Source organism: Bufo bufo, chromosome 1, assembly GCF_905171765.1.
Source record: "Bufo bufo chromosome 1, aBufBuf1.1, whole genome shotgun sequence".
In the NCBI taxonomy this organism is placed as follows: domain Eukaryota; kingdom Metazoa; phylum Chordata; class Amphibia; order Anura; family Bufonidae; genus Bufo; species Bufo bufo.
The window spans coordinates 742,983,455-743,010,325 of NC_053389.1; the positions used below are offsets into that span (position 1 = coordinate 742,983,455).

At 45.5% G+C, this 26,871-nt stretch overlaps 1 protein-coding gene across 1 annotated transcript in view; it reads right to left on the reverse strand.

Annotated features, from left to right (window-relative positions):
- Positions 1-350: 350 nt before the first annotated feature.
- CDS2 (CDP-diacylglycerol synthase 2) overlaps positions 351-26,871 on the reverse strand; it is a 64,769-nt gene continuing 38,248 nt past the window's right edge. Inside the window, exons 2-13 of the mRNA XM_040414456.1 lie at positions 25,038-25,180; positions 16,737-16,833; positions 16,563-16,660; positions 14,967-15,106; positions 13,473-13,531; positions 10,397-10,479; positions 8,085-8,172; positions 7,632-7,700; positions 5,035-5,187; positions 2,353-2,472; positions 2,080-2,183; positions 351-1,020 (exon numbers count right to left, since the gene is read on the reverse strand). Coding sequence (XP_040270390.1) covers positions 891-1,020; positions 2,080-2,183; positions 2,353-2,472; positions 5,035-5,187; positions 7,632-7,700; positions 8,085-8,172; positions 10,397-10,479; positions 13,473-13,531; positions 14,967-15,106; positions 16,563-16,660; positions 16,737-16,833; positions 25,038-25,180 — 1,284 coding nt within the window. The 3' untranslated portion in view covers positions 351-890. The remainder of the gene's footprint in view (positions 1,021-2,079; positions 2,184-2,352; positions 2,473-5,034; positions 5,188-7,631; positions 7,701-8,084; positions 8,173-10,396; positions 10,480-13,472; positions 13,532-14,966; positions 15,107-16,562; positions 16,661-16,736; positions 16,834-25,037; positions 25,181-26,871) is intronic.

A 26,871-nucleotide genomic window follows, 5' to 3' on the forward strand; every position in this document is an offset into this window, starting at 1 on the left:
AAACAGGTGCCCTTGGTTCCCTTTAAACAAAAAGTTTAACCGTAATATCAAAAACTCAAGCTTTAAAATGGTGCCTGATCTGAGCAGATGCATATCTGTGACTGTATTGTAAGCTAAAGTCCCTTGCTTATGGCAGGTCTAATAAGGAGACCTGACAGGATTACAGATCCCTCTGATACTATTACTCCATTAGATCCTGGGTGGAGTAGGGATTTGCGGCCGTAATAAGGGCAGAAAAATGAGCCAATATTAAACTTGTGTGAAACTGGCCTTACTGAGGAGCTGAGGGGATCCTGTAGGTCCATCGGGGGCTTTTTTCATTGTACAAGGTAGCCTTCCCATAAGTGGCAGTGTGACTGAGGAATGGTGCATTTTTGAGATTTATTAAATTAGCTCCCTCACAAAATCCTAAGGGGGGTAGCAATTAATTAGGAGAAAACTAAGGAAGCCGGATGAATAAATCCGATTAGATTTAGTAAAAGCTGCATGTACAAAGCAACCGATTAAAATCAGACGCTGGAAAGCCCCTGTAATCATTCTATTATCTTCTGTATAGATTTCAGGAACTTTGAATGTTGTTCTGCACTCCACTTTCCAAACCGTCTCCAACATCTTGCCTTGGTGAGGCGCCATGCTCCACAGGAACCCCTTTCGTGGGCATGGCTGGGGTAACCGGCTTTGTTATTATATGTAAACATGGTGAACAAGGAACTAAAATCATACAGCCAAGATATGACATCGCACAAAAGGAGGAAGGAGCTTCTGGAACTTTCCCCGGCAGCAGAGGGGTTAAGGAGTCTTCTCTGGGAAGGGCTGGTACAGCATTGTTGGACAGTGAACCCACATGCGCCGGGTAGAGGTGTTTTGCCCCGACTGAACAAACCGTTATTTTACAAACCCTCGCCATTTTCCAGCATTCCCCTTTCCGTTAGATGGGATTTCAGTGTGCTGAAGATGTGAATTTGTTGGTCGGGACGCAACGTTAAGAATTGCTGGATTAGTTTACTTGGGTTGGGTCCTCTGAAAAAGAAAAAGGAAATCAAACAGAAAATAATAAAGCTCTTTAAATACCGTGTTATTTGCCATTTATTTCCGCCAGAGCGGTTTCAGCTCTAAGCAAGGTGCAATATGCAGGATCGGATGGTCATGACGACCGCTAGACCTCACGGTATGTCAGGTAAGTCGGTTACATCTGAAACAGTCAGTAAAATTCTCTATAGGTGGTGCTTATATTGAGGGTGGAGTCTCTCTCTGTGAGACCCCCACCGATCAGCTGTTTAAGAAGGCAACAGCGCTCGCAGTACCGCCACAGCTTTCCCTCTGCTCACCAAGCACAACCATTTAATGGCGGCTGTGCTTGCAAGGTATTACACCTTAGCCCCATTCACTTAAAATGGGCTGAGGCGCGCGTAGGCCATGTGACGTCACATGGCTTAGACTAAGCTGAGAGAAGGCCAGGACACTACTATGAGTGCCACTGCCTCGCAAAAAGCTAATCAGCAGGGGTCCCAGGTGCTGGATCTACTGATGGCCAGAGGATAGGTCATCAGTAGAAAAGTCTAGGAAAAAAAAACTTTAAGGGACAAGATTGCAGGGTCAGACTACACAGGGTTTGTTTGTAGTCTGTAACCATGGAGACACATAGGTCTGCACTGCAGGTGTATCCAAAAAAACAGTAGGATCTTTTTCATGAAGAAAAAGTAAGGATGGCTGCACACTGTGGTGATTTTATGTGTTTTTTCAGTGCGGATTCTCGTGTGGAAAAAACACAGCGTAATACAGTACCAGCAAAGTCGGAGATTTTTTTTTTTCTTAGGCGCAGAAATTGACCTGCCGTGCGGATTTTAAAATTCACAGCATATCAATTTTGCATGTTTTTGCGACTCCTTATGTAGAGTGTTTTTTTCTATAGACTTTAGGGAAAATCCCCATGAAAATCTGCACAAGAAAAATGCACCAAAACCAGAATAAACAGTGCAGACGTCCTGCAGATATTCTGCACTGTGTGCAGCTGCCCTAAAAGTTGTTTTTTGATAAAAGGCAGCAGATAGAGGCGGGTGGGATCCACTGATAACTAACCTGATGAAACTTGCGATATACACGTTCACAAAGGTGGCCATCAAGTACTGACAGTCAAACCTATCCATGATGCCTCCATGACCTGGGATTGTGTTGGCAAAATCCTGTAGAATGAAAAGAATATGAGAAATTGGTGGCAGCATGAACATGGAGAATAAAAAGAACCTCCTCGACTAGTGGTGAGCAGATCGGAGGCCCCACCACAACAGTCGTGCACCGCTCTCCTGCGCATGGTCTCATAAGCCAGGCGCCTACTACAATCACAATATTTACTTTGATCTTGAAAGCTCTCTTAAATCCGCTGGCAAAGAATCCTCCAAATGGACCGATGAGTGATGCAAACGTGGAGAGCGCAATGCTGTGTATTTGGAAGGGATACATCCAGACGGTTTTCTGCAGGAGAAGACAATAACATGAGATGTTAGGCCATGGCTTTACTTGTGCATGGGGCTCTTCATCTGATAAATATTAGTGGATTTATTATATTTCTCAGCATCTTCACATGTAATGGAGCAATGACAGCCACTTTATTCTACCTTCACTTATAATAAAATATGCTGCATCTTAGTCTTATCTATGAGACTTGTACAAGGCCGAAGCAGTTCAGCCTGCTAACTATGAATTACAAGGTGGGGGCTGGCATCGAGGGGAAGAGCCATTTCTTAATGAGAACAATTTGGCTTCTATAAATACACTTGATAATTATGCCACAATTACATTTTAAAGCTACATTTGTCTTACTTTACTTGGCAAGGGGCTCCGTCTCTAGCGCAGATTGAAAAGGTCGGTTTAGTATAGAATCTTTTAGTATGGGTCTAAACTAAAAAAATATGGAGGCCTAGACACAGCCTATAATATTACTAGAGATGTGCTGGACAACCTAGTAAACAGCGGCAAAAAATCTGCAAAATTAGCAGAAATCTGTATTGGTCCATTCACCCATCCGTAAGGGTTTTGCGGATCCGCAAAACACGGACTCCTGCAATGTGTGATCAGCAATTTGCAGACCGCACGTCACAGACACTATAATAGAAAATGCCTTTTCTGGTCCGCAATTGCGGACAAGAATAGGACATGTTCTATTTTTTTTTTAGGGACGGAATTGCGGATCCCGAAAATGCGGATGCGGATCTGTTCCAGCCCCATTGAAAGTGAAAGGGTCTGCAAATTGCGGACCCAAATTACGGACGTGTGAATGGACCCTTACAAAGTACATATCAAGCATAACAAGCCAATACGTGACAGACCAACGGGGCTGCCAGATGTGGCCTTGGCAGGCTCTGCAACATCTACAGATGCAATCTGCAGTATGGCCACTAGAGGTCTCCTTTATAAAGTGCTGCATCCAAGTGTAGGCTAGGAGGAGCTTCACACAGTTTTTGGTGTTTTGGAGGCAGTTTTTTTTTTTTTTTTTAGCCAAAGCCAGAAGTGGATGCAGCAGGAACCAGAAGTACAAATCCTTCCTTTATATTTTCAGTTCCTTTCGAATCCACTTCTGGCTTTGGCTGAAAAACCTGCAGGAAAATCTGCCTCCAAACCTCCGCCAAAAAAAACTCTGCGTCAACCTACCCTAAATGTGAAACCCACAAACATAGGAAGCTAGTGCATGGAGCCTAACAACTGATGCAGAGAAAATGTTGTATTGTGGTAACCATGCTTCTTAAGTAGTCTAAATACTTAAAGGGTGTGCAGTTCTTTAAAATTGGCAGTCTGTCCTAAAGCAGGTCATACACTTTAGATACAGTAGTTCAGCTCTCAGCTATTCTTCCTGGTCCCCCATTGACACAGATGTTCAGCTTTGCTGACTGTACATGTGTTCTGAATGGAGAGACGGGAAAAAAGGTCCTTTTACACAGAGCAATGTATTAGGCAATTATCAGGAATAAACCAAACCTTACCGATAATTGCCAGATCATCAGCAGAGATGAGAGCTGCATTTACGTGCAGCAATCACCTCTGCTATATGGGAACAAGCGATTGCTTGTTCCCATAGAAAACCATTGGTCTTTGGCAGCAGATCACTGTTTAGAAAGAACGATCTGCTGCACAGAAATGATGATGATGATGATGACAGGATCACCCGATGAACAACCACTCATTCATGAGGTAATTGCCGACACTTTTTACTCTAGTTAAAAAATCATTGTTTGCAGGCAGCAGATCATGGTGTCTAATTACTATCTGCTGCCGGCTAACAATGGTTCAGTATAAGGAAAAGTGATGGTGTAACGATCGCTCCTCCCTATACTGAGGAGGAGATCGCTGCATGTAATAGCAACGGTCTCTCTTCCACTAGAGAGCAGGCGATTGCTAGGCAGGAACATTTCCTTCCTGATAATCGCCTGTTAAAGCGGGCTATCTAATACACCCTTAACAGCTCAATATTTCGGCCCCACCACCCTTCCCCACTCAATTGACATATGCAGTTAGAAGAAACACAGGACATTCCATTACACATTAGATAGTTGGCATTTTGCACCAAAACTGGTCGGTTTAACAGACAATCTAATGGGCCATCAATATTTGACTGGTGCAGGACCAACTCTTGGCAGCCCACCCAAGAGATGGACCCCTTTATTATTTACCAGATACGTCTGAACTTTTCGCAGCGGCTGTGCCCAGTATTGCAGCTCAGTCCAGTTCACTTGAATGGGAAAAGCTGTAGTAAACTGTAACACCAGACACAGCCGCTACTAAAGGATGGAGCTGTGCCTGGCAAACAATGAAGGGGATCTGGCGTTTACCAGCGCACCACAACCCCTTGACACAGCAGAACGGCAGGCGAGAATCAGACCCCAACCAATCTAATATTGATGGACCTGATTTAAGAATGGGCCATCCATTTGAAAGAACTTGATAACTCTCTTTAAATAAAATCGATATATTTTGTACATATCCTCTATCTATCCATACACCGCTATATAGATCTAGCTATATCTCTGGATGGGTCCTTACCCAGCTGATGACAGACTGCAGCACAGCAGGGATGTGGTATTCCTGTAACTGGAAGAGGTCCGATGGTTCGCAGTCCACCATAAACCTGTTGGTGTCATTGTTAAACTCCACGGGGCACACAAAGGAACTGTAGCCAGCCATGAAGTAGGACAACTACCGGGAATACAAACCGAGGACAGTGGTTAAAACATGATGACGCTGGGATAGCAACTGTGAAGACCAAGACACTTTTGCAGTAAAAACTACACAGGCAACATAGTGTTGGTGAAAATTCACACCTGGTATGCAACTTCTGGATGTCCAAGCATGAGTTTTCTCAATCTCCCCTTGTTCTGTCCTCAGATGCAAATCCAGTTATTTCTGTGTGTTTATCAGTTTAGACATTGCTATTACCTGTGTTTGTATTCCATCTGTATTATATGGTAACAGCACCATCTACTGGTGAGTTTAGTGTATTTCATCTAGCCTGAAGTACCCAGGGCATTGTGGGTAGTTCCTGGTTCTTTATGGTCTTGATCTTGTTTAGAAGCAGCAGCCATCTTAGGTCTGTCTGAGGAGCCACACGGTCCCTTGTTTTTCTGCTCATCATCTGTTATACAGCCTGTTTCCAGCATAGTCGGTAAGGGCACTGTCTATGTGTCATTATACTGCAGTTTATTATATGTTAATTGCATTTGATAGCATTGTCATTGCATAATTACCTCATGTACTGTATGTATAGCAGATTATTCTGTATCCTATACAATATACTATGGATATCCATGTTCTGAAATACTACAGTTTTTATTCTGTAGTTTCACCTTTCCTGTCACAATCTACTAGCAATAAAAGAGAAGGTTACAGCTGCACAGCCTTTTTCTTATGAAGACAGGGGCTTTAGCTACATGTCAGATTACACACCATGCTACCGTGTATGAGGACAGTATACTCCTAGATATAGCTTAGGCAGGGTACTGGCTCTCCGCAAAGGGACCAGCCCTTGGGACATGTCTCAAGGCTTGTTTAATAGTCAGATTGTAACTCATAGGTAGCCACTTCCACAAGGTGGTGCTAGTGAGAGGCTTCTCTTTTCTCAGGATACCTCTTTGCATATCCCCTAAATATAAAACATTTTGAAAATCACCAGTAATGATTTGCTTTATATTTGAGAAAGTGATTATTTTAGCTGTCATACTGGTTATCACCCAGCTCTTCCAAGAACAGATGTAACTAAGAAATTACCAAATACACTTTGTTCTATTAGGCCCAGCTCTTTTATCATTTTTCACACCCGTTTCTGGAGTGGATAATAGCTTAACAGGGTTTTCTGAGATCGTTATACTCAGCTCACCAAGTACATTGTATAGCGGCTGTGCTTGGAATCACAGTTCAGCCCCATTCCCTTCAATGGGTTTGAGCTGCATCTAGGCCATGTGACAGATGGACGGGACGTCACACGGCTAGGGAAAGCTGTAAGAAGGCCTATGCACAACTCCAAGAGCAGTTGTCTTCTCAAACAGCTGATTGGCAGTGGTCCTGGGTGTCGGACCCCCACTGATCAGATACTGATGACCTATCCAAACGATAGGTCATCAGTAAAAAGATCTCGGAAACCCCTTATAAATGTATGCCAGCAAGAGGACTGGTGTAGAGTTAAAGGGGTTATCCAATACTATAAAGATGTCCCCCATGTGTCAGGCCCCTCACAGTGAATATACTTACCTGGCTCGCCGCGCCGCTCATGGTCCCCGCGCCACCACTGCTGCTTCTCCCAGTGCGCGGATGAAAACATCCGGTGTTGTTGTTAGCCAATGGCAGGCAGGGATGCTAGGGAGGCTCGTCCCTGTCCCTGCCTGCCATTGGCTGCTCGCCCCTCCCCCCGATACCGGAAGTTTTCATCTGCGCACAGGAAGAAGCATGCAACAGTGATGTGGGAACCAGGAATGGTGCAGGGAGCGGGGTAAGTATATTCACTGTGAGGGGAGAGGCATATGGGGGACATTTTTATAGTATTGGATAACCCCTTTAAGTCTGTTCCACAGCCTGCCGGACGACGCGCCAATCTTATGTAGAGGCCTCCCCCTGCAGAACAAAGGGACTTGAGACTGGCATTGAAAACACTAGTCTTAATAAATGTCCCCCATAAAGTTTATCCACACCTGTAAACGTCAAGAATAAGTTGCCTTCAATATACAATAGGGGAGTGCTGGTATTTAAACGTGCTATAGGATATTTGAGAAATATGGCTGCTTTATTACATAAATAGTGCCACTCTTGGCCATAGGCTGTGTCTGGTTTTGCAACTCAGCCCCATTCACTGGCACACTGCAGTACCAGACACAGCGTTCGGACTGGAGGGGTGCTGTTACAGGCAGAAAGCGGCCTCATACTACCCCCTTATCAGATCTATGATGTACTAAGTAGAAGCAATAAATATATAGGCTTGAGAAAGGCCGCATGGAGGCAGACAACGCACATGTGAATGAATAAGAGATGCTTTTTTGAACTTTACTTCAGTGCACTTCATCAAACTTTCTGCAATCCCCTTTAGTTAGAAATATGGAGCTCTGCGGAGAGAAGAACAATGCAGGAGAATAGGGCAAAACCCAAGTACTTACCAATATGCCAAACAAAACTGTAGAGAAGAAGCCTCCAATAAATCCCTCCCATGTCTTCTTAGGTGACAGCTGGGAATATAGAGAGAACCAGAGCAGAAGTCAAGATTAAAGCTGCCCAAGTGCTTCAAAGAGCAGGTGAACATCTCCGCTCCACACGAGTTACATCCTGAATTATATGAAAAGCCCCATTCTGGCTGCCTCCGGTCACCAGTGCACATAGACGTATTACTAAATTCAATGGAAGCTGTGTAAATCCATACGCAGTAAGAGCCCCCTAGTGGTGGCCGCAAGCATCCAAAATGTTATTACATGGTCATCCGTCCCTTTGACGGGGTATAAGTGCAGGGGAAATGGCAAGATTCATTGAGAAGACATGTCTTCTATAAGCGTGTGGCTCTGCCCGGACGACAGGAGACGTTTGTGCCAAATAGGAAATGTAAGTATAGTCCTTACCTTAATGAGAGGAGTTCGACCAAAGAAGAAGCCAAACATGTATGCCATGATGTCATTACAGATCACACAGGAGATGGGCACTATGAACCTGAGGGGACAGGAAGAACAGGACTAAATCCATTGTATATTTGTAAGAAGGCTGAAGAGAAGCCAGAGATTATATTTAGAAGCTTTAGGTCTTATCATTTCTGTGTTCAACATCCAATTTGTCAAATTTTTTGTTTTATTGCACATAACTTGCAAGTTCGGGCTGTGCCGGGGCAGGCTATGAGGAATGCACTGTGATCATTGCTGTGGCAGGCCTCGGATCCTTCAGAGGGCCCAAGGCTGCCATAGCAGCCAAATAGCTCCCTCAATCTCAGTGCCGGGGAGCCATTTGGGCCATGCATTTTTCTAGAGAAAATGATGTACCCCCTCTAATGTCACTTCCTCTGTAGATCAGTATGAGAAAAAAAAAAAAAAGTCAAACGAAAAAAGCTATATAAAGCCAAAACCCAAAACACAGACTTGACTAGAGATGTAAAACTAATGGATATCTATGGGAAAAAAATAAAATAAATAAAAATATAAAAATGACAGAAACTGAGGGGAAAATACTACATCCAGAGCACGCAACAATTTAAAAAAAAAAAAGAAAAAAAAAGAAAAAGGCACTGACCTATAAATGCAAAGCAAGTGAAGAAAAATGCCTTGTAAAAGAAAATAAGTTTGTAATGCGCCTAAGAAAAAAAAAGTGCAAAAATAGGCACCAGGAAATTCAAAAGTTCTTAAATATACAGCAAAAAGGATGTAACTTTTGAATTTATGTAATAATGTAAAAATAGATGGATAAACTCCAAGAATAGTCAGATGTCCCAAAATGCAGCTCTTCTGATGATTTTGGCCCAGTTACTGCACTGGAACATAAGCCTGCACTGTATTAGCCTGTAGGGATTAGATAACAGAATGTCCTCTGATCCCAGGATGACTCCCTCTATATTGAAGATCTTCTATTTAAAGGGAAATGTGTCATCTATATTTTACTGTTAAAACCAGATATTTTATGATTGTAGATTTTTTATTCTACTATCTGAACAGGATTATGGGGCAGCCATCTTGCCTGAGCTGTGTACAGCATTTAGAGAAATGCTTCACAGCAGCCCCATGGTCCATAGACACAATGGTCTGAAGAGGACCTCACTGACTTCTACGGGAGAGTTTTCTCGGCATGCTCTTTGACCTGTGCAGAGGTCAGGAAGGAGAAGACAAGCTGCGATATCACCTATTGTGATTGGTGGATCCCATGTTCTCTAAATAAGGCCGCTTTCAGACGAGCGAGTGTCACGCTCCGGAATCGCAGCGCAGCTCCTGTCCTGAACTTCCAGCACTGCCGGGGTCGCATAGCATTATATGTAATACAAGCAGTGTATAATGTGATGGAAAAATGAATCCAGCCAGCAAAGGAAGCAACATGGACAACTACAATACTTTAGTAAGTGCCTTGTATTAACTGCATCTACATGATAATTGCCATTTGCTGACGCGAGACAACCGCTTTAAAAACATCATGAAAAATACTTAAAAAAATATGTTCAATATAAAAAAACACGATTTAAACAATAGGTCATTTTTGGATGACACATTCCCTTTAACTGAAGGGGGACCACATAATACGTGGTCATGCTGAGTCCCCCAGCGTAGGAGGACTGCAGCAGCTCTCAGCTCTGGTTTATACGGGGGGGGAGGGGGCAACGCTCTATGACATGTCAGGAGCCGCTCAGGTAGTTTGCCTATGCAAAACAGCATTTATGCAAAGTGTTCATTCTGCAAAAAAGCAACATAAATGTAGCTGCTAGATCGACCTAGGAAATAACCCCTTACAGCACTGCAGTTCCTCACTGTTGGGGCCCATTCACACGTCCGCAAAATGGGTCTGCATCCGTTCGCAATTTTGCGGAACAAGTGCAGACCCATTCAATTATCAATGGGGCCAGAATGTGCTGTCCGCATTTGCGGATCCGTACTTCCGTTCCGCCAAAAAATAGAACATGTCCTTTTCTTGTCCGCAATTGCGGACAAGAAAAGGCATTTTCTATGAGTGCCGGCGATGTGTGGTCCGCAAAATGCCAGTGTCAGTGTTTTGCGGATCCACAATTTGCAGATCTGTAAAACACACGGACGTGTGAATGGACCCCAATTGTTCTTTAGGAAGTTATTTAGACTAGAATGTAATTTATAGCGCCACCATTTTCTCATACGTCAGGCTGAGCATACGTGATGTCAGATTTCCACAATCTGGGGGCCAATTGGATCAGGACAGAGCGAGGACTCACCAGATCATGCCTTCAAACAGGTTGTGAATTATCAAGTGAGACTGTGTGACGACGATCAGAAGAGTGACGTGGGTCCAGCCAAACTAGAAAAACAACCAAAACGTGTAGATGTGAGCACAGACAAATGCTAAACTTATAAGTGCATGGCTAGAATATGCCATCACTGCCTGATCAGTGGGGATCCAACTGCCAGGACCCCACTATCTGTTCAGCTAGTTAAAGGGGTATTCTGGTTACATTACGTTATCCACAGGATATGGGATAACTATTAGATTAGTGGGGGTCCTACTGCTGAGATCCCCACCAAATCACAAGAACTGGGACTCCGTACCCCCCTTAAAATTAACCGAGCGGCCAGGCGGGCATGCGTGCGGTCGCTCCATTCATTTCTAGGGGAATTCTGGAGACAGCCGAGCACTGTACTCCGCTATCTCCGGAACCTCCACCTCACCGATATAATAGTTATCCCCCCTATCCTGTGGAGAGGGGATAACTTAATGTAACCGGAATACCCCTTTAAGGTGCAGGTCTCCTTCAAAGGTTTCCCCTGCACAACCGGCAGATGAGAGCGCAGCAACATGGGGAAAGAGTCAGGAAAATCCACAGCGGAACACAGCACTAGAAAAAGTACATGACACAAATCTACCGGCTGTGGAAACCTCCTGCGCATGCACTGACTCCCGATGCAGATTTTAAAATCCACAGATCATCAACTTATTTAGCCGATTTAATTTCTTTTACTATGAGACGTACAATCTACTGTGAAATCCACATTATGCATGCAGATTTTGCATCTGATCAGTTTCTATGAGGAGGTAAGTTCTAGACTTGACAGCGGCGAATCAATGGATGTCGTATATCTGGACTTCTCCAAAGCATTTGACACTGTACCACATAAAAGGTTAGTATATAAAATGAGAATGCTCGGACTGGGAGAAAACGTCTGTAAGTGGGTAAGTAACTGGCTCAATGATAGAAAACAGAGGGTGGTTATTAACGGTACATACTCAGATTGGGCCACTGTCACTAGTGGAGTACCTCAGGGGTCAGTATTAAAGGGAGTAGGCATTACTGGTGGGGCACCATAGGTGTGAGTATTGAAAGAGTCACCGTTACTGGCGAGGTACCTCAGGGGTTAGTATTGGGCCTTATTCTCTTTTTATTAATGATCTTGTAGAAGGCTTCACAGTAAAATAAAAAATTTTGCAGAGAGTTCAGAGGAGGGCAACTGGCATAATAACCGGAATTGGTGGACTACAGTACCCTGAAAGATTATCAAAATTAGGGTTATTCATGTTAGAAAAAAGACGACTGAGGGGAGATCTAATTACTATGTATAAATATATCAGGGGTCAGTACAGAGATCTCTCCCATCATCTATTTATCCCCAGGACTGTGACTGTGACGAGGGGACATCCTCTGCGTCTGGAGGAAAGAAGGTTTGTACACAAACATAGAAAAGGGTTCTTTACGGTAAGAGCAGTGAGACTATGGAACTCTCTGCCTGAGGAGGTGCAGGGCTCCAGACTAAAAAAAATAAGGAGCCATTGGCTCCTAATCTGAAAAATTTTAGTCGCCAAATTTATAATACATAGAATTACGGTATAATAATAAAAAAGAAAAAAAAGAAAAAATAAATAACAGGTCTTACCTAGGGTTGTTACGATACCAAAATTTTGACTCGATTTTGATACCATAAAAAAGTATTGCGATACTAGATACCACGTTAAAAAAATAAAAACACCAAACAAGCCGCGTGCATTCCAGATTTTATGGAACGTCTGGACTATAATAAAACAGTCCTAAACCTAATTTTTGCCGGGACAAGGTGACAAAAAAAAAAAAAAGGCAAATTGCACGTTTTTTTTTTTTTTTCTGTTACGGCGTTCACCGCATAGGAGATATTTTTTCGGGCGTGGCGATATAAAATATATAAACAATACAAAAAAAATACATATGGAAAATTGGGCAAGGGGGTGATTTAAACTTAATATTTTGGTGTTTGTTTTTTTTAACCTTTTTTTTTACTTTTTATTTAATAACCATTTCCCCCCCATCCCTCGTCCTATTTACCCTGATAGAGCTTTATCAGGGTGAATAGGATCTCACACTCTCCCTGCAGCTCTGTGCATAGTACACACGGCACAGTAGGGGCCATCCCTTGCGGCTCTTCAGCGTACGGTGCCCCAGTGAACACTGAACAGACGCGTCCACTCTGGGGTTCACCTGAACCCCTACTTCTTTGGTGTAAGAGCGGCTCAGTCAGCCCCAACTCCGGCCCCAGCTGGCTGAGCAAGGCCTACAGCTGAGCCCACCGGTAGTTATCCAGGCAGTCAAAGGGAAGGGCAGACTTCATGGGCCCTGGGGCCCCCTTGTAGGGAGGCTTCTAGTAGGGCCCCTTGGGTTTGTAGTAGGGGGGCTGTAGCCGGTAAGTGGGTCCATAGTTTGGGAAGGGCGGATAGGGAGGGTGCATGATCAGAGTCCTGCAAGGAGTAGGTGGGCTGCGCTGCTGCCCCTTATATTAGCCTGTTATACCAGGCTCGTTACTTTAACGACCGGCAGCCCTGCGGCCTTAACACCTTCACTGCCAGCCACATTTGAGCCTCCCCAGCGTGGTGGCATCTCCGCATCGTAGGCTGTACAAATGGCGGAGTGCTCCCTCATACCGCCGCACGTCCGCCAACGGATGGAACTGGTCACAATCGCACTTATCGGGCTCACACCACTTATCGGGTCGCAATTCTAGGTCGCATTTGCGACCATTTTGGTCGCCATCTGGAGCCCTGGGGTGGTGATGGTGAGTACAATAAAGGAATTCAAGAGGGGCCTGGATGTGTTTCTGGAGTGTAATAATATTACAGGCTATAGCTACTAGAGAGGGGCCGTTGATCCAGGGAGTTATTCTGATATTCAGATTCGGGAAGGAGTTTTTTTTCTCTCTAACATGAGGAAAATGGTCTTCTACCTCATGAGGATTTATGCCTTCCTCTGGTTCAAATGTCCAGAACAGGCCGAACTGGATGGACAGATGTCTTTTTTCAACCAAATTTTTATATCATAACCATATATCATATACCATGTAAAACTGCAGCCGGTAATGCTTCTTCACCAGGGAGAGCACAAACATGCAGAACCCTGGAAATAAAGAAAAACTGTTACTTTTACAGATATGGGAACAAACTGTAGGAATAGCAATTCCTGCCTATTTATCAAAGTTCTGCTGTCAAAAGAGCTATTCACACGTGTTATGCATCTGATCAAAAGCAAACAATGCAGGCAGAAATCAGCGCAATGTAGGAAAAATATTGGCAAAAACTTTAGATACTGTATAAGAATATATAGTCACTGGGATCTGGAGTTGTTGGCAGCAGTATGAAATCAGCTCTGTCACACTAGTCATAGCTCCGCAGAGAACTAAATCCATGAACAAAGCCTTTAGGGCACATGCACACGTTCAGGATTCATGTGCGGAGAACTTCGCAGGCAAATCTGTGCGGTCAATCTGCATTAATTGGTGCGGATTTTACTAAGTGAATGAACAAAATCCGGTCAGGAAAAATAAAAATTGACATGCTGCGGATTTTAAAATCCAGACCGCAGGTCAAAATCTGCGCGGAAAAAATCAGCATCGTGTGCATTGAGAATTTCAAATTCTCATAGAATAAAATGTACATGACATACGGTGCGGATTTTCTGCGCGGAAAATCCGCACACAATCCTGATCGTGTGCATTTAGCCTTAACGTTTAACGATTACTTCCTAAAACTTTTGATATGTCATAGCAACATACCGGAAGTGTGGATGGGTGGGGGCGTCAGTGACACCCACCAATCACTAAAACCAAGGCCAGAAGCACTTAGCTGAGCGCTACGCCCTTTGGCTTTGATTCATAGAGAGTCTGCGAGTCCATACAGCACATGCTTCATTCCAAGAAAGCCAAAGGGGCACAATGCTCACTATGACATGTCAAAAGTTTTATAAAACATTAGGTACCCTTTAATAGAATCCCCCTTCCCTTTAAAGAGGACCTGCCGTCTCTCCTGACATGTTCCTTTTAGCAGCTTCTTACATTTCCCATGTAATAAGAATGTTGGAGCATCTATTCTCATGACTATGTTGTGACAGTTCTTTATTATTGCCACTAGAAGTTTTGGAATTAACTGCCAGCAGTCAGCAATAAAGGCCCATCTGGGTGTTATCAGTTGGGGGGGTGCCCCTGCACGGTGTGACCCTGGCAGCACCGACTGGATAATGTTAAACTGTGCAGGAAAAACACCGCCAAGTGGTAACACCCAGTCGGTACTTCATTACAGACTGCTGGCAATTCATTCATATATGCTAGTAGGAATAATAGAGGAACGCCACAATAAAGAACTATTCCAGAATTAGCTCCAGTATTGTTATTAAATGGGGACTGCAAGTAGTTAATAAAATGGATGTGTCAGGAGAGGTGATAAGTTCTCTTTAAATGCCAAGGAAACGAATGATGTTCCTTACGAACATTGTCCAAATGATGTCCTATGAGGAAAAAAAAACAATAAAAATAAAATAATAAAAAGGACCTCCTTACCAATGAGATACAGCGCAAAGGAAATGAAGCGATGATATTTGCTGAGGATCCTTAGCGGCTCCTCTCTTTGGACCAGAGTAAAGAAGTAGTCAGTGACCGTCTCTCCATAGAAGAAGTAGTTGACACACAGCAAGAAGTACCTGTGGATAATCAAGGAACCAAGAACAGTAATCAGCAATAATACTAACTTGTGATTGGGGTGTTTTTAGAGCGATAGCTGCAAATAAGCCTTTTCTTATTAACGTTTATAAGAGTTGTCTCACAAGTACATGTTACATTCCTCCGTCAGATGAGGCAACGCAGAAAAATCTGTCAGAATAATATAACAATCCCTCCGGTGTCTAGTTATTGCTATTACACACTTGTTTTGGCTCCCCCTAGTGTTCTTTTGATTCCATCGCAGAACATTCCCCTAAAGTGTCCTGTGCTGGTGGTCACACATGCTCAGTAGCGCAGTCCACCACCCGGATCCTCTTGTACATGGAGGGTGGATTCCTGCTGTTGTGTGCGCGGACAACGACAATCAGAGCAACAGGACTGGACATATTAGAAAATGTGTAACAGTAATATCCAGGCACAGGAGAATGGCTTCAATTCATACAATTAACAAAAAACACATTCTGTTTTGTGTGATCTAATAGAAAATGTAATATGTAATCCTGAGACAACCCTTTTATCTGTTCAGTGTTTGTATTATCCATACATGACAGGCAGATATAGGAGAGCGTGAGAGATACGCCAGAGAGATAGATACACGAGAGAGATACACGAGAGAGAGACGCGAGAGAGAGAGAGAGAGAGAGCGAGAGAGAGATACGCGAGAGAGCGAGAGAGAGAGAGAGACGCGAGAGAGAGACGCGAGAGAGAGACGCGAGAGAGAGACGCGAGAGAGAGACGCGAGAGAGAGACGCGAGAGAGAGACGCGAGAGAGAGACGCGAGAGAGAGACGCGAGAGAGAGACGCGAGAGAGAGACGCGAGAGAGAGACGCGAGAGAGAGACGCGAGAGAGAGACGCGAGAGAGAGACGCGAGAGAGAGACGCGAGAGAGAGACGCGAGAGAGAGACGCGAGAGAGAGACGCGAGAGAGAGACGCGAGAGAGAGACGCGAGAGAGAGCGCGAGAGAGATACACGAGAGAGAGCGCGAGAGAGATACACGAGAGAGAGCGCGAGAGAGATACACGAGAGAGAGCGCGAGAGAGATACACGAGAGAGAGCGCGAGAGAGATACACGAGAGAGAGCGCGAGAGAGATACACGAGAGAGAGCGCGAGAGAGATACACGAGAGAGAGCGCGAGAGAGATACACGAGAGAGAGCGCGTGAGAGATACACGAGAGAGAGCGCGAGAGAGATACACGAGAGAGAGCGCGAGAGAGATACACGAGAGAGAGAGCGCGAGAGATACACGAGAGAGAGAGCGCGAGAGATACACGAGAGAGAGAGCTAGGAGAGCGAGATACATCCAGACGGAAAGATCAAGAGAAACAGAGAGGATGATAGATTGATCGATGGATAATAGATCGATAGACAGACAGATCTGACAACAATGTAGTTAAAATGAAGGCTTGGAAGTCTTTCACCAAAATCATTTGCCCACCAGCTAAGTGTCCGAAACCAGGGCAGGTCATAGGAATGGTAGACGTTGTAGCCGATCATGATGATCTCCTGAAAACACTTGATCTGCACACACATCACCTGTAAGAAGAACGGCACCAGGTTATACACTCCGTGTATTCTCAGACAAGAGCAGAAACCGCCGGGTGGTACTTACAATCATCATGAGCACTATTGGTCCTAAATAGATGATGAAGAAGAAGAATGCAATCATGGCCAGTGTGAGGATGCCTCTGATCCACCAGTTCTTCCATCTAGTCAGAGATACAGAAGATATCGCTGTTAGCAAAGTCAACAACTGAGCAACTAAACATTTTACACCTCCCAGCAGTGTCTTATGGTAAGTCCAGATGTGATGGAAATGCCAGGAAATTGTGGTGCAGCTTCTGTGATGCAAATCCAAGGCAGTTTACAGTGTAATACATGTGGAAGGGTTTTCAAAACCTCATCTGCACACAGTGGGGTGAAATCCATGTGGGAGGATGAACACGCTGCACAGTTCCAATCCACAGCATGCCCGTTATGTTGCAGAAAAGCTGCAGATTTTCAGCCCAGATTTCCTCAGCACGAACCCCAGCAAAGTCCACATACTGTCGTACTGTAATCTTTAGGCCTCATGCACAGGACTGCAGTTTGGGTCCGCATCCGATCCACATCTTTTACGGGCTGTACGCAGACGCATTTATTTCTAAGGGTCCTCAAAAAATGTTTTGCAGACAAGAATAGCCAGTTCTAGATGAAAAATGCATAATGCACACTGACGGTATCCGTATTTTGCACACGCATGGTTTGTGGTTGATACGGCCGCGCTCATAAGGCCTTATACAAAGGTAGGCCTCATGCACACAACCGTATTCACTTCTACTGGTCCACATCCGAGGGGTATACACATCCCTTTGTCCGTTCAGCAAATTATAGGACATGTCCTATACTTGTCCATAATAGTCATCTACAGAAGGAAGGCGTCCGTATTTTGTGGACCGCAAAATGGACAAGCTTATAGAATCCTTCCAAAAACAAGAGCGTATGTTTATTACCACAATAACGAAATATAGTGTGGTAAATCCCACAAGGAGGCATACTCCCCTATGGGGGGGGGGGGGGGGGCCACAAGGAGGCATACTCCCCTATGGGGGGGGGGGGAGGGGGCCCCACAAGGAGGCATACTCCCCTATGGGGGGGGGAGGGGGCCCCACAAGGAGGCATACTCCCCTATGGGGGGGGGAGGGGGCCCCACAAGGAGGCATACTCCCCTATGGGGGGGGGGAGGGGGCCCCACAAGGAGGCATACTCCCCTATGGGGGGGGGGGGGGGAGGGGGCCCCACAAGGAGGCATACTCCCCTATGGAGGGGAGGGGGCCCCACAAGGAGGCATACTCCCCTATGGAGGGGAGGGGGCCCCACAAGGAGGCATACTCCCCTATGGAGGGGAGGGGGCCCCACAAGGAGGCATACTCCCCTATGGAGGGGAGGGGGCCCCACAAGGAGGCATACTCCCCTATGGGGGGAGGAGGCCCCACAAGGAGGCATACTCCCCTATGGGGGGAGGAGGCCCCACAAGGAGACCTGTGTATTCCCCTTGGGTCTAATACATCCCCCACCTCCTGTATCCACATCTATGTGCACTATACTGAGAAGTAACTTGTGGGATAGTGGTTTTAAATCATGATATCATGTATATATGGCACTGCTAGAATACTGCTTATAGCATCGCTATTCAATTATATGGGCTATGTAGCAACTACAACAGTTAGAGCTGCACCACAGTGCACTCCATCTGCAGTAAGCTCCCCCTTCAGCCTGACAAAGTATCCTCTTCAGAAGGAAGGCGTCCGTATTTTGTGGACCGCAAAATGGACAAGCTTGTGGGCAGAGGTTTTTCTCATAGATTCTTATAGAATCTATCCAGAAACTAGAACGTATGCTATTCCCACAATAACTAAATATAGTGCGGTAAATCTATTATGGAAGCACTCACTAGTATACATTAGGTGACGGGATCGGGGAAGAAATGCTGCAACGCTTCCGGCACTCACCCTCCTCGGTCTTCTTTGCTGCTGCCGGTGCTGCACTGTCCTGACCCCGTACAGAGTCAGGACGTAGTGCGCGCACTATGACCTGATGCTGTGCGCTGTGAGGGGACAGTGCAGCACGGGCCGGAGAAGACGGGGGAGCGAGACGCCGGACCCGGAGCCACGGCGCAGGAGAGGCAAGGATGTTTTTTATTTTATTCTGATCTGAGGTCTGATGGGGGTTAATAATAAAGGGCTGATCTGAGGTCTGATAGGGGTTAATAATAAAAAGCTGATTTGAGGTCTGATGGGGTTCTGACATGGAGGGCTAATATGGGGGTCTGATATGATGTCCTAATATGGGGGGTATGATCTGAGGAAAACATTTATTTTCTTATTTTCCTCCTCTAAAATCTGGGGTGCGTCTTATAAAGCGAAAATACGGCATATGACAATGTGCAGAACTACTCTTCCCATCAATAATACTCGAACCTTGACGATAGAAGTCTGTTGGGATTTGCTGGCTAAGGTTGCATTTACACGACTGTATGTATTGCTGTCCACCAAAAATATAGATGACGTCCGTGTTGCATCCGATTATTTGCAGACCCATTGTAACAATGCCTACTCTTGTCCACAAAACGGACAAGGCTAGGACATGTTCTATTTTTTTGCAGGACTGCGGAACGGACATACAGATGCAGAATATGCAACAGGCTCCAACCCAGATGTGAACACGGCCAAAGTTATGGCTCAGGGAAAGACGTTAGCCATGAAGCAAGGAGGAACACAACTGCACCTTTATTTCCTCATACCGTATAATAAGCCCACAGTATAACAATATTAGAAATTATGAGCATAAATTCATAAAAATTCATATCAGAGACAGCAATATCCAAGCAGTTTCATATTACTGCAGTTTATTTCTGCCACTTGTAGGACTCCCACAGGAAAACCCTGCACGATGAGGATTATAGAGCTACGACCGCGTCCAATGCCCCCCCCCCCCCACCATCAGTCTATTTAAAGCTCCATTTCCTGATCTTAAGTCCTTATCCTGTAAGGGAAGAACCTAATGGACAATGGACTTATTGTTACAATCAGAGGAAAGCCCATCTCATCACAGACTGCTGAGGCCAAGGACATGACGACGTGGACATGCGAGGTCTTCACCCGGCCTGGTCTTCTGTTACCACTCGTGAATAGTGGGACCACAACGTCCTGCAGTACTGATAACGTAGTATTGGGTGACCGCTCTTGGGTCGCACTGTCATGTGATCTCATTAAACATGGCTGCCCTAAATGGCATCTGGTGACAGAGTGGGACATTTCGTTAGCAGAATGTAGATCACATTAAAGAGGACCTTTCACCACTTTATTAAATCAACCCCTCAGGCTGTAGCTTATGATCAGGAGATGTCACCTGGGTATTTATTTTTTTACGGATCTGCTACACCGCTGTGACCCCCATTCTCTTGTGCGGCCCTGTACGCTAATCAGTAGTTCTCGGTACAGGGAGGAGGAGACGGCAGCTTTTCTCAGGGGGCTTCTCCTTCTCCCTGGCCGTGACGCTCTCCGCTGCAATTGAGCAGCTCACAGCCAGGTAGAAGGATAAACACGGCCGTCTCCTCCTCCCTGTACCGATACAGGCACCAAACACAACGGAGGGCTAAGTAAAAAAAATTATAATAATGTACCGAGGTGAGATCTCCTAATCATAAGCTACAGCCGGAGGTACTGATTTAATAAAGGTCCTCTTTAGGGTCCATTCACACGTCCGTTGTTTCTTTCCTGATCTGTTCCGTTTTTTGCGGAACAGATCTGGACCAGATCTGGACCCATTCATTTTCAATAGGTCCTGAAAAAAAAAAAAATCAGACATTGAGCTGTCCGATTTTTTTCAGGACCCATTGAAAATGAATGGGTCCAGATCTGGTCCAGATCTGTTCCGCAAAAAACGGCACCATTCACAGGTCCGTGCCGTTCCGCAATTTTGCGGAATGGGTGCGAAACCATTAATTTCCAATGGGGGAGGGGGGGGGGAGATGTGGACAGCACACTATGTGCTTGTACAAGAATGTCGGGCGGCACTGCGTTTAGATGGGTGCTCGGTCAGCGGGTGTCATCCCAGGTCAAACAATGAGGAAGAAACCGGCACCCCAATTTGCTGAAGGATGCTCTCTTTATTGGTCACTCATACATGCAGTAGTGACGCGGGTTTTGGCGCATACATGCGCCTTTGTCAAACAGTGAGTGAACAAGGGTTTAAATAGCCGGCCCCCAAGTCACATGATCTAGGCGTCATGTTACCAGAGAAGCTGTGCGCGGTAACAGAGACAGGTGAAAGAGATATACATAGTAACATGTGGATTCTGCGATTCTTCTCCATAGTCGGGTTACGAAAATTTCTTAATTGCACTGCGAAAAATCATGAATACATCTAATAAGGCATGAGATGGTAAATAAAATAATCCTGGAAAGTCAGATGCAAAAAACTAAAGAAAAAGGAAAAATAATAATCACAAGAAGCTTGTCACAGAATAATCACGCTTTAACCCCTCGGGTGCCAACGTCTGCAAGCGATGAATCCAAAAAGCCTCTTTTGGGTAGCATCTCGGCTCCATTTCTCCCACATCTGGGTAACAAGACCTCTTCACATATTTGGAAACGTAGCTACGAGACATTATGTCCCAATTGGTCAAAGTGAGCTGGAATAGGTAACAGTAAATTTGTGTTGCTTATAGTGGACTTCTGCTTGCCGAAGCGCTTCTCCCAATGAGGTGTCACAAGTGGGCGGGCAATATAAGAGACAAGGTTACCGCCCACAGCTTCTCTGGTAACATGACGCCTAGATCATGTGACTTGGGGGCCGGCTATTTAAACCCTTGTTCACTTTGTATTTTTGCAATCAGCTGTACACTCACACTGTTTGACAAAGGCGCATGTATGCGCCAAATCGCGCGTCACTGCTGCATGTATGAGTGACCAATAAAGAAAACATCCGTCAGCAAATTGGAGTGCCGGTTTCTTCCTCATTGTCTTAGCACACTATGTGCTGTCCGCATCCGCATTTCCGGATCCGCACTTCTGTTTCCTAAAAAAAAAAATAGAACATGTCCTATTCTTGTCCACAATTGCGGACAAGATTAGGCATTTTCTATTATAGTGCCGGCAATGTGCAGTCCGCAAATTGCGGAATGCACACTGCCGGTGTCAGTGTTTGGCGGATCCGCAAAAGACTTAAGGACTTGTGAATGGACACTTGGGGTGCATTCACACAACTGTGTGTATTTTGTGGTCCGCAAAACACAGATCCACAAAAAATACAGATGACGTTCGAGTGACATCTATGTTGCATCCATTTTTCTTTTTGTGTACCCATTGTAACTATGCCTATTCGTGTCCACAAAACAGACAAGAGTAGGACACCTTCTCACTTTTTTGTGGGACTACGGAACAGATATACAGATGCGGACAGAATGCAATATGTTGTCCGTTTTTTTTTTTTTTTTGAGGACCCATAGAAACTAATGGGTCCATAAGCGTCCCGAAAAAATGTGGATCGGATGGGTATCAAAAATACTGTCGTATGAATGTGGCCCAAGGAAGATGGTGTTGAGTTCATGAGACACACTATCAGCCATGGTGCAGAGTCTCTGCTAAGGATGGCCAAAGACATAAGAGTCTGATCAGCCAGACTGCGCCCGATCAACCGTCTGTCAGATCGTTCACACAATCAATCTGATTCTGAACAGCAATAGGTCAGACTTAAAAGGGGTTCTGCACTTTCATTTAACTTATGATCTATCCTCTGGATAGATCATCAGCTTCTGATCGGCGGGGGTCCGACACACAGGACCCCCGCCGATCAGCTGCTTGAGAAGGCAGCGGCGCTCCAGGAGCGCCACAGCCTTCTCACTGTTTACCGCTGGCCGAGTGACGTCACGACTAGTATCAACTAGCGTGGGCGGGGCTAATCTCTGTTCACTTGAATGGAGCTTAGCCCCGCCCACGCTAGTTGATACTAGTCGTGACGTCAGTGGGCCAGCAGTAAACAGTAAGAAGGCCGCGGCGCCGCCTTCTCAAACAGCTGATCAGCGGGGGTCCCGGGTGTCGGACCCCCGCCGATCAGAAGCTGATGATCTATGCAGAGGATAGATCATCAGTTAAATGAAAGTGCAGAACCCCTTTAAAAGGAGTTGTACAGGCTACACATATTGATGATCTATCCCCAGGAGAACATCAATGTCAGATCAGAGGAGCTCCAACACCCTGCACCACCACCAAAACAGTCAATCAGTGGGACTGCTGGGTGGTGGATCTCCTCTAATTTGATATTGATCATCCATAGCCCAGACAAGCCCTTTAACTGGCAGAATAAAGGGTCACAGAGCTTTGGTAAAACTTTTGATGTGTCACAGAGACATAAGTTTTTATCAATGGGACCCCCACCAATCACAAGAACCAGGATAGAGGAGCGCGCGCATATTGCACTCTCTCTGCTCGGGCTCAACAAAAGTCCATGAGCCTGTCCCAGTTCTGTCCTCTGCACCTTGGAGAGCGAGTGCAATATATGTGTGCTTCTCACACCTCGTTCTGGCGATATGTCTCTAGGACCAAAAATCTGTTACCCTTTAAGGACTTATTTAAAAAAAAAAAAAAAAAAGTGCAGTGTGCTTGCACAAAATTGCAGACAATAAGCCAAATCCAGACGAGAATGCCATACACAAGTAGTCTCAGCCAACAACAGCGGAAAGTTTCTAACAAGACCTCACATTGCCAAATTGTGAATGAAACTTTTCAAACAATGTTTGGCCAAAATCAGGTGACCTTTATCTTCTGTCGGCAGCATAGAAGGGGTGTCCGACATACACGAAAACCATCCCAATACCCCTAAATGTGGAGGGGGGTGATCATACCAATCAGACAACCCCTCACAGAACATCCCGTGCCCATATACTACACAGCTAGCTGGTTAATGAACACTGTGTAGTGCTTCACCTCCCCTGTTGTGGAGCTGAAGGAAAATCCTAAATGTGCTACCAGGTTCCTCCTTTAAAAATTCTGCTTAAAGGAGGTTGTTTTTAACCCAGGACCTGGATTTAAATACTTTTGTAATTGCATGTAATTAGACATTTTGCATAGCCACTGAGTTATTAGACAAACTGTATCTGTATAGTGCCACCTGCTGTTTGTCTCTTTTTTTTATTTCTCTGTCCACCTCGCTGGGGAGGACGCACATGCTCCCTTCCATCAACTGCCTCCTGAGCTGTAATAATGACAGAACTGCAGCAGAAAGGACACATCCCATAAGCTGTCAGCTTGATATAAATCTAGCAGAGCAATAAATGTGGAGATCTCTGGATCCATGTGAGGTCCAGGGCTGGTTCTGGCTTTGTTAGAAAGAGATTGCCATGTACTTTTTGATGGCCGATTTTCGTGTTTTACAATAATCATAGGATAAAGGGAGCCTTGCAACTGCCTGTAAAAGTAATACCATGTAAAAGACTGTACGGCATAGATAGGGGGACTGGCAGGGTGAGTGCCCCAGTAGCTGGTGACTGTGGGGGACACCAACAAGTCACTCTGCCTTGACCATGGAAATGAGATATTGGCAGGGCAAAGGGGGAGATTTATTATCTCCCTTGCGCCAGAAAAAGTGGCTTTAAAAAGTCTCAGGCTGTCTGATTGCGACTTTTCATACGCAACTTTAAATTAAAAAAAAGTCACAAGTGTCTCTTTTTAGGCCGCTCTCGCCGCTTTTCCAACAGGGGGCATGGCCAGAGAAGGGGGCATGGCCAACACCTGAGACAAATCTTTCTTCATTTACACCAGTTTTTTGGTGCAAATGAAGCCAAAAATGTATGACAGCTTAGAGCTGTTGTAGATTCCTGTACAGTCGCATGGACTGCCGGAGGATGCACCTAATGACCAGGCCTGATCGGTGCAGAAGGTGCCGCTCTAGATAAATCTCCCCCCATGTTCGGATGCCTTACCACAGATGAAGGAAAGTTTAGTAACAATTCTGTAACACATGGTCCATAAAAATTGCAGAATTTGGTATGAAAGGCCAGAAGAAGTTATGACCTCCACCTAGCAGACACCCATGTGATGACCTGCAACATCAGTATCAGACCACTGGTGGTCACTTGTCAAATGGACAGGCAGCCCCCAGCTTTCTAGCAGTGAATGGCATGGCAATCATCTTTAGTTGGAAGCCTGTAAAGGCTGGGTTTCCCAGTTTTGAGTGAAGTAAACCATTTACACAGCCCATGAGCTGACTGGGGATTTCTAGCAAATTCATTAGTGGTGCTGCCGGTGGAGGATGGTCTGTAATCTGCTTACAGCGCAGTCAGTCACCAGCTCTGATGGCCTCACAACCAGCATTTCACTCCTGCACACAATGGTAGACATAGGAGGCCTGGCTCCAGAAAGAGAGAGGTCACCTGGAAGACAGACTGGACAAGGCTCGGTTGAGGACTTTTGGGGTGTCATCAGACGGGCTGCCTTGAAGAGTACCACCGGTCTCTGCTTTGCCCTCACTGTCCGATGCCGTCTCCCCCTCATGTTTGACTTCAGGTTCGATCTCCTGGAAGAAAAGAATTTGAACATTTACAAAATCCTGAAGAGATTATCCCACAAACTGTACTTCTATGCAATTACCAGGGCACTACAGATGTGAAATAAAACACTGGGAAAGATCTAATAAGACTGGGGTTACATGTGTCAGCTTTAGGGCTCATTCACACCACAGTATCAGACCACTGGTGGTCACTTGTCAAATGGACAGGCAGCCCCCAGCTTTATAGCGGATACCGGAACATCCTCCTCCATGATAGAAATGCCTATTCTTGTCCACAAATAGAGGCAACAATAGGTCATGTTCTATTTTTTTTGTGGGTCCACGGAACAGACATACGGACGCGGACAGCAGACGATGAAAACGCGCTGAAAAAAAAAATCTGCGCGAAAATCAAACGTGGTATTTTTCAGCGCATTTATTAGCACAATAAATGCGCTGAAAAATACCACATTTGATTTTCGTGCTGATTTTTTTTCAGCGCGTTTTCAAAATCTGTTCACATATTTTTTTTTTCAAGGCTACTTTCACACTAGCGGCACAGACCTCCAGCAGGCTGTTCCGTCGGGTGAACAGCCTGTCAGATCCATCCTGCCGTTAGTGACCGTGGGCCCCCGGACTGCCGCTCCGTCCCCATTGACTATAATGGGGGCGGAGTTCCGGCAGCGCACGGCGAGAGGCTGCCGGAATAAAACTACGACATGTCAGACATTTATTCCGTCAGCCTCTCGCTGTGCGCTGCCGTGCCTCCGCCGGAACTCCTCCCGGCCCCCATTATAGTCAATAGGGACGGAGCGGCAGTCCGGGGGCACACGTTCACTAGCAGCAGGACGGATCCGACAGGTGGTTCACCCGACGAAACAGCCTGCTGGAGGTCCGTGCCGCTAGTGTGAAAGTAGCCTAACCAATGGGTATTCAATACAAAGCTGCGTTTTCATGCACAAAAAACACATGGACTTACAATGCTTCCCATTCATTTCAATGGGAGATGCAGCACAGATTCCGCCCCAAGATAGAGCACGCTGCTGCTTTTTTCGAGCATTTCAGTGTGAACTGGTCCTTAGGGTACAGCCACAGAAAATTATTTGAGGCAGATCTGCCTGGAGGGTTTTCAGCCAAAGCCAGAAGTGGATCCACCAGGAAGGAGAAGTACAAGTTCTTCCTTTATATTTCTGAATCCTGCAGGCAGATCTGTGTGAACCTAGCCTTAGCATAAAGTCCCTCGGCACAGTCTCTTGGTAAGTTTGGTGCATGTCCAGGCAGTCTGTGCGGCAGAAATTTAAACCTATGCCAGCCGTGAACCACATTTTTACAAGATTCTGGTCCACCATTTCCTGCATTCCGAGGTGGACTGACATGCTCAGTAGCGTCCCTGCTCTATTCCACCTCTCATTGCAGACATAGCAATCTTTCATTCACTGGTCCCCATTTCTAAATTCATATATTTATACACAGCTCTATCTCTCTAGACAGTGGAGAAGGAAATTTAGAGGAAATCACTGAGGCTGTGTGTGAGGGAATATTTTCTATGCAGGCGAGGAAGGGGTTAACAAGCGATGCTGAGGTGGTGGTCACATGAGACAAACCGCCGCTGGTCCACAGAAACTGAAGAGACGAGAAGGATGAAAGCGTTTGCATTGATGTAGTTAAAGGGGTTTTCTGACCGAGTCCCAGGCTATGAGCTGTGCGCTACGATTGGC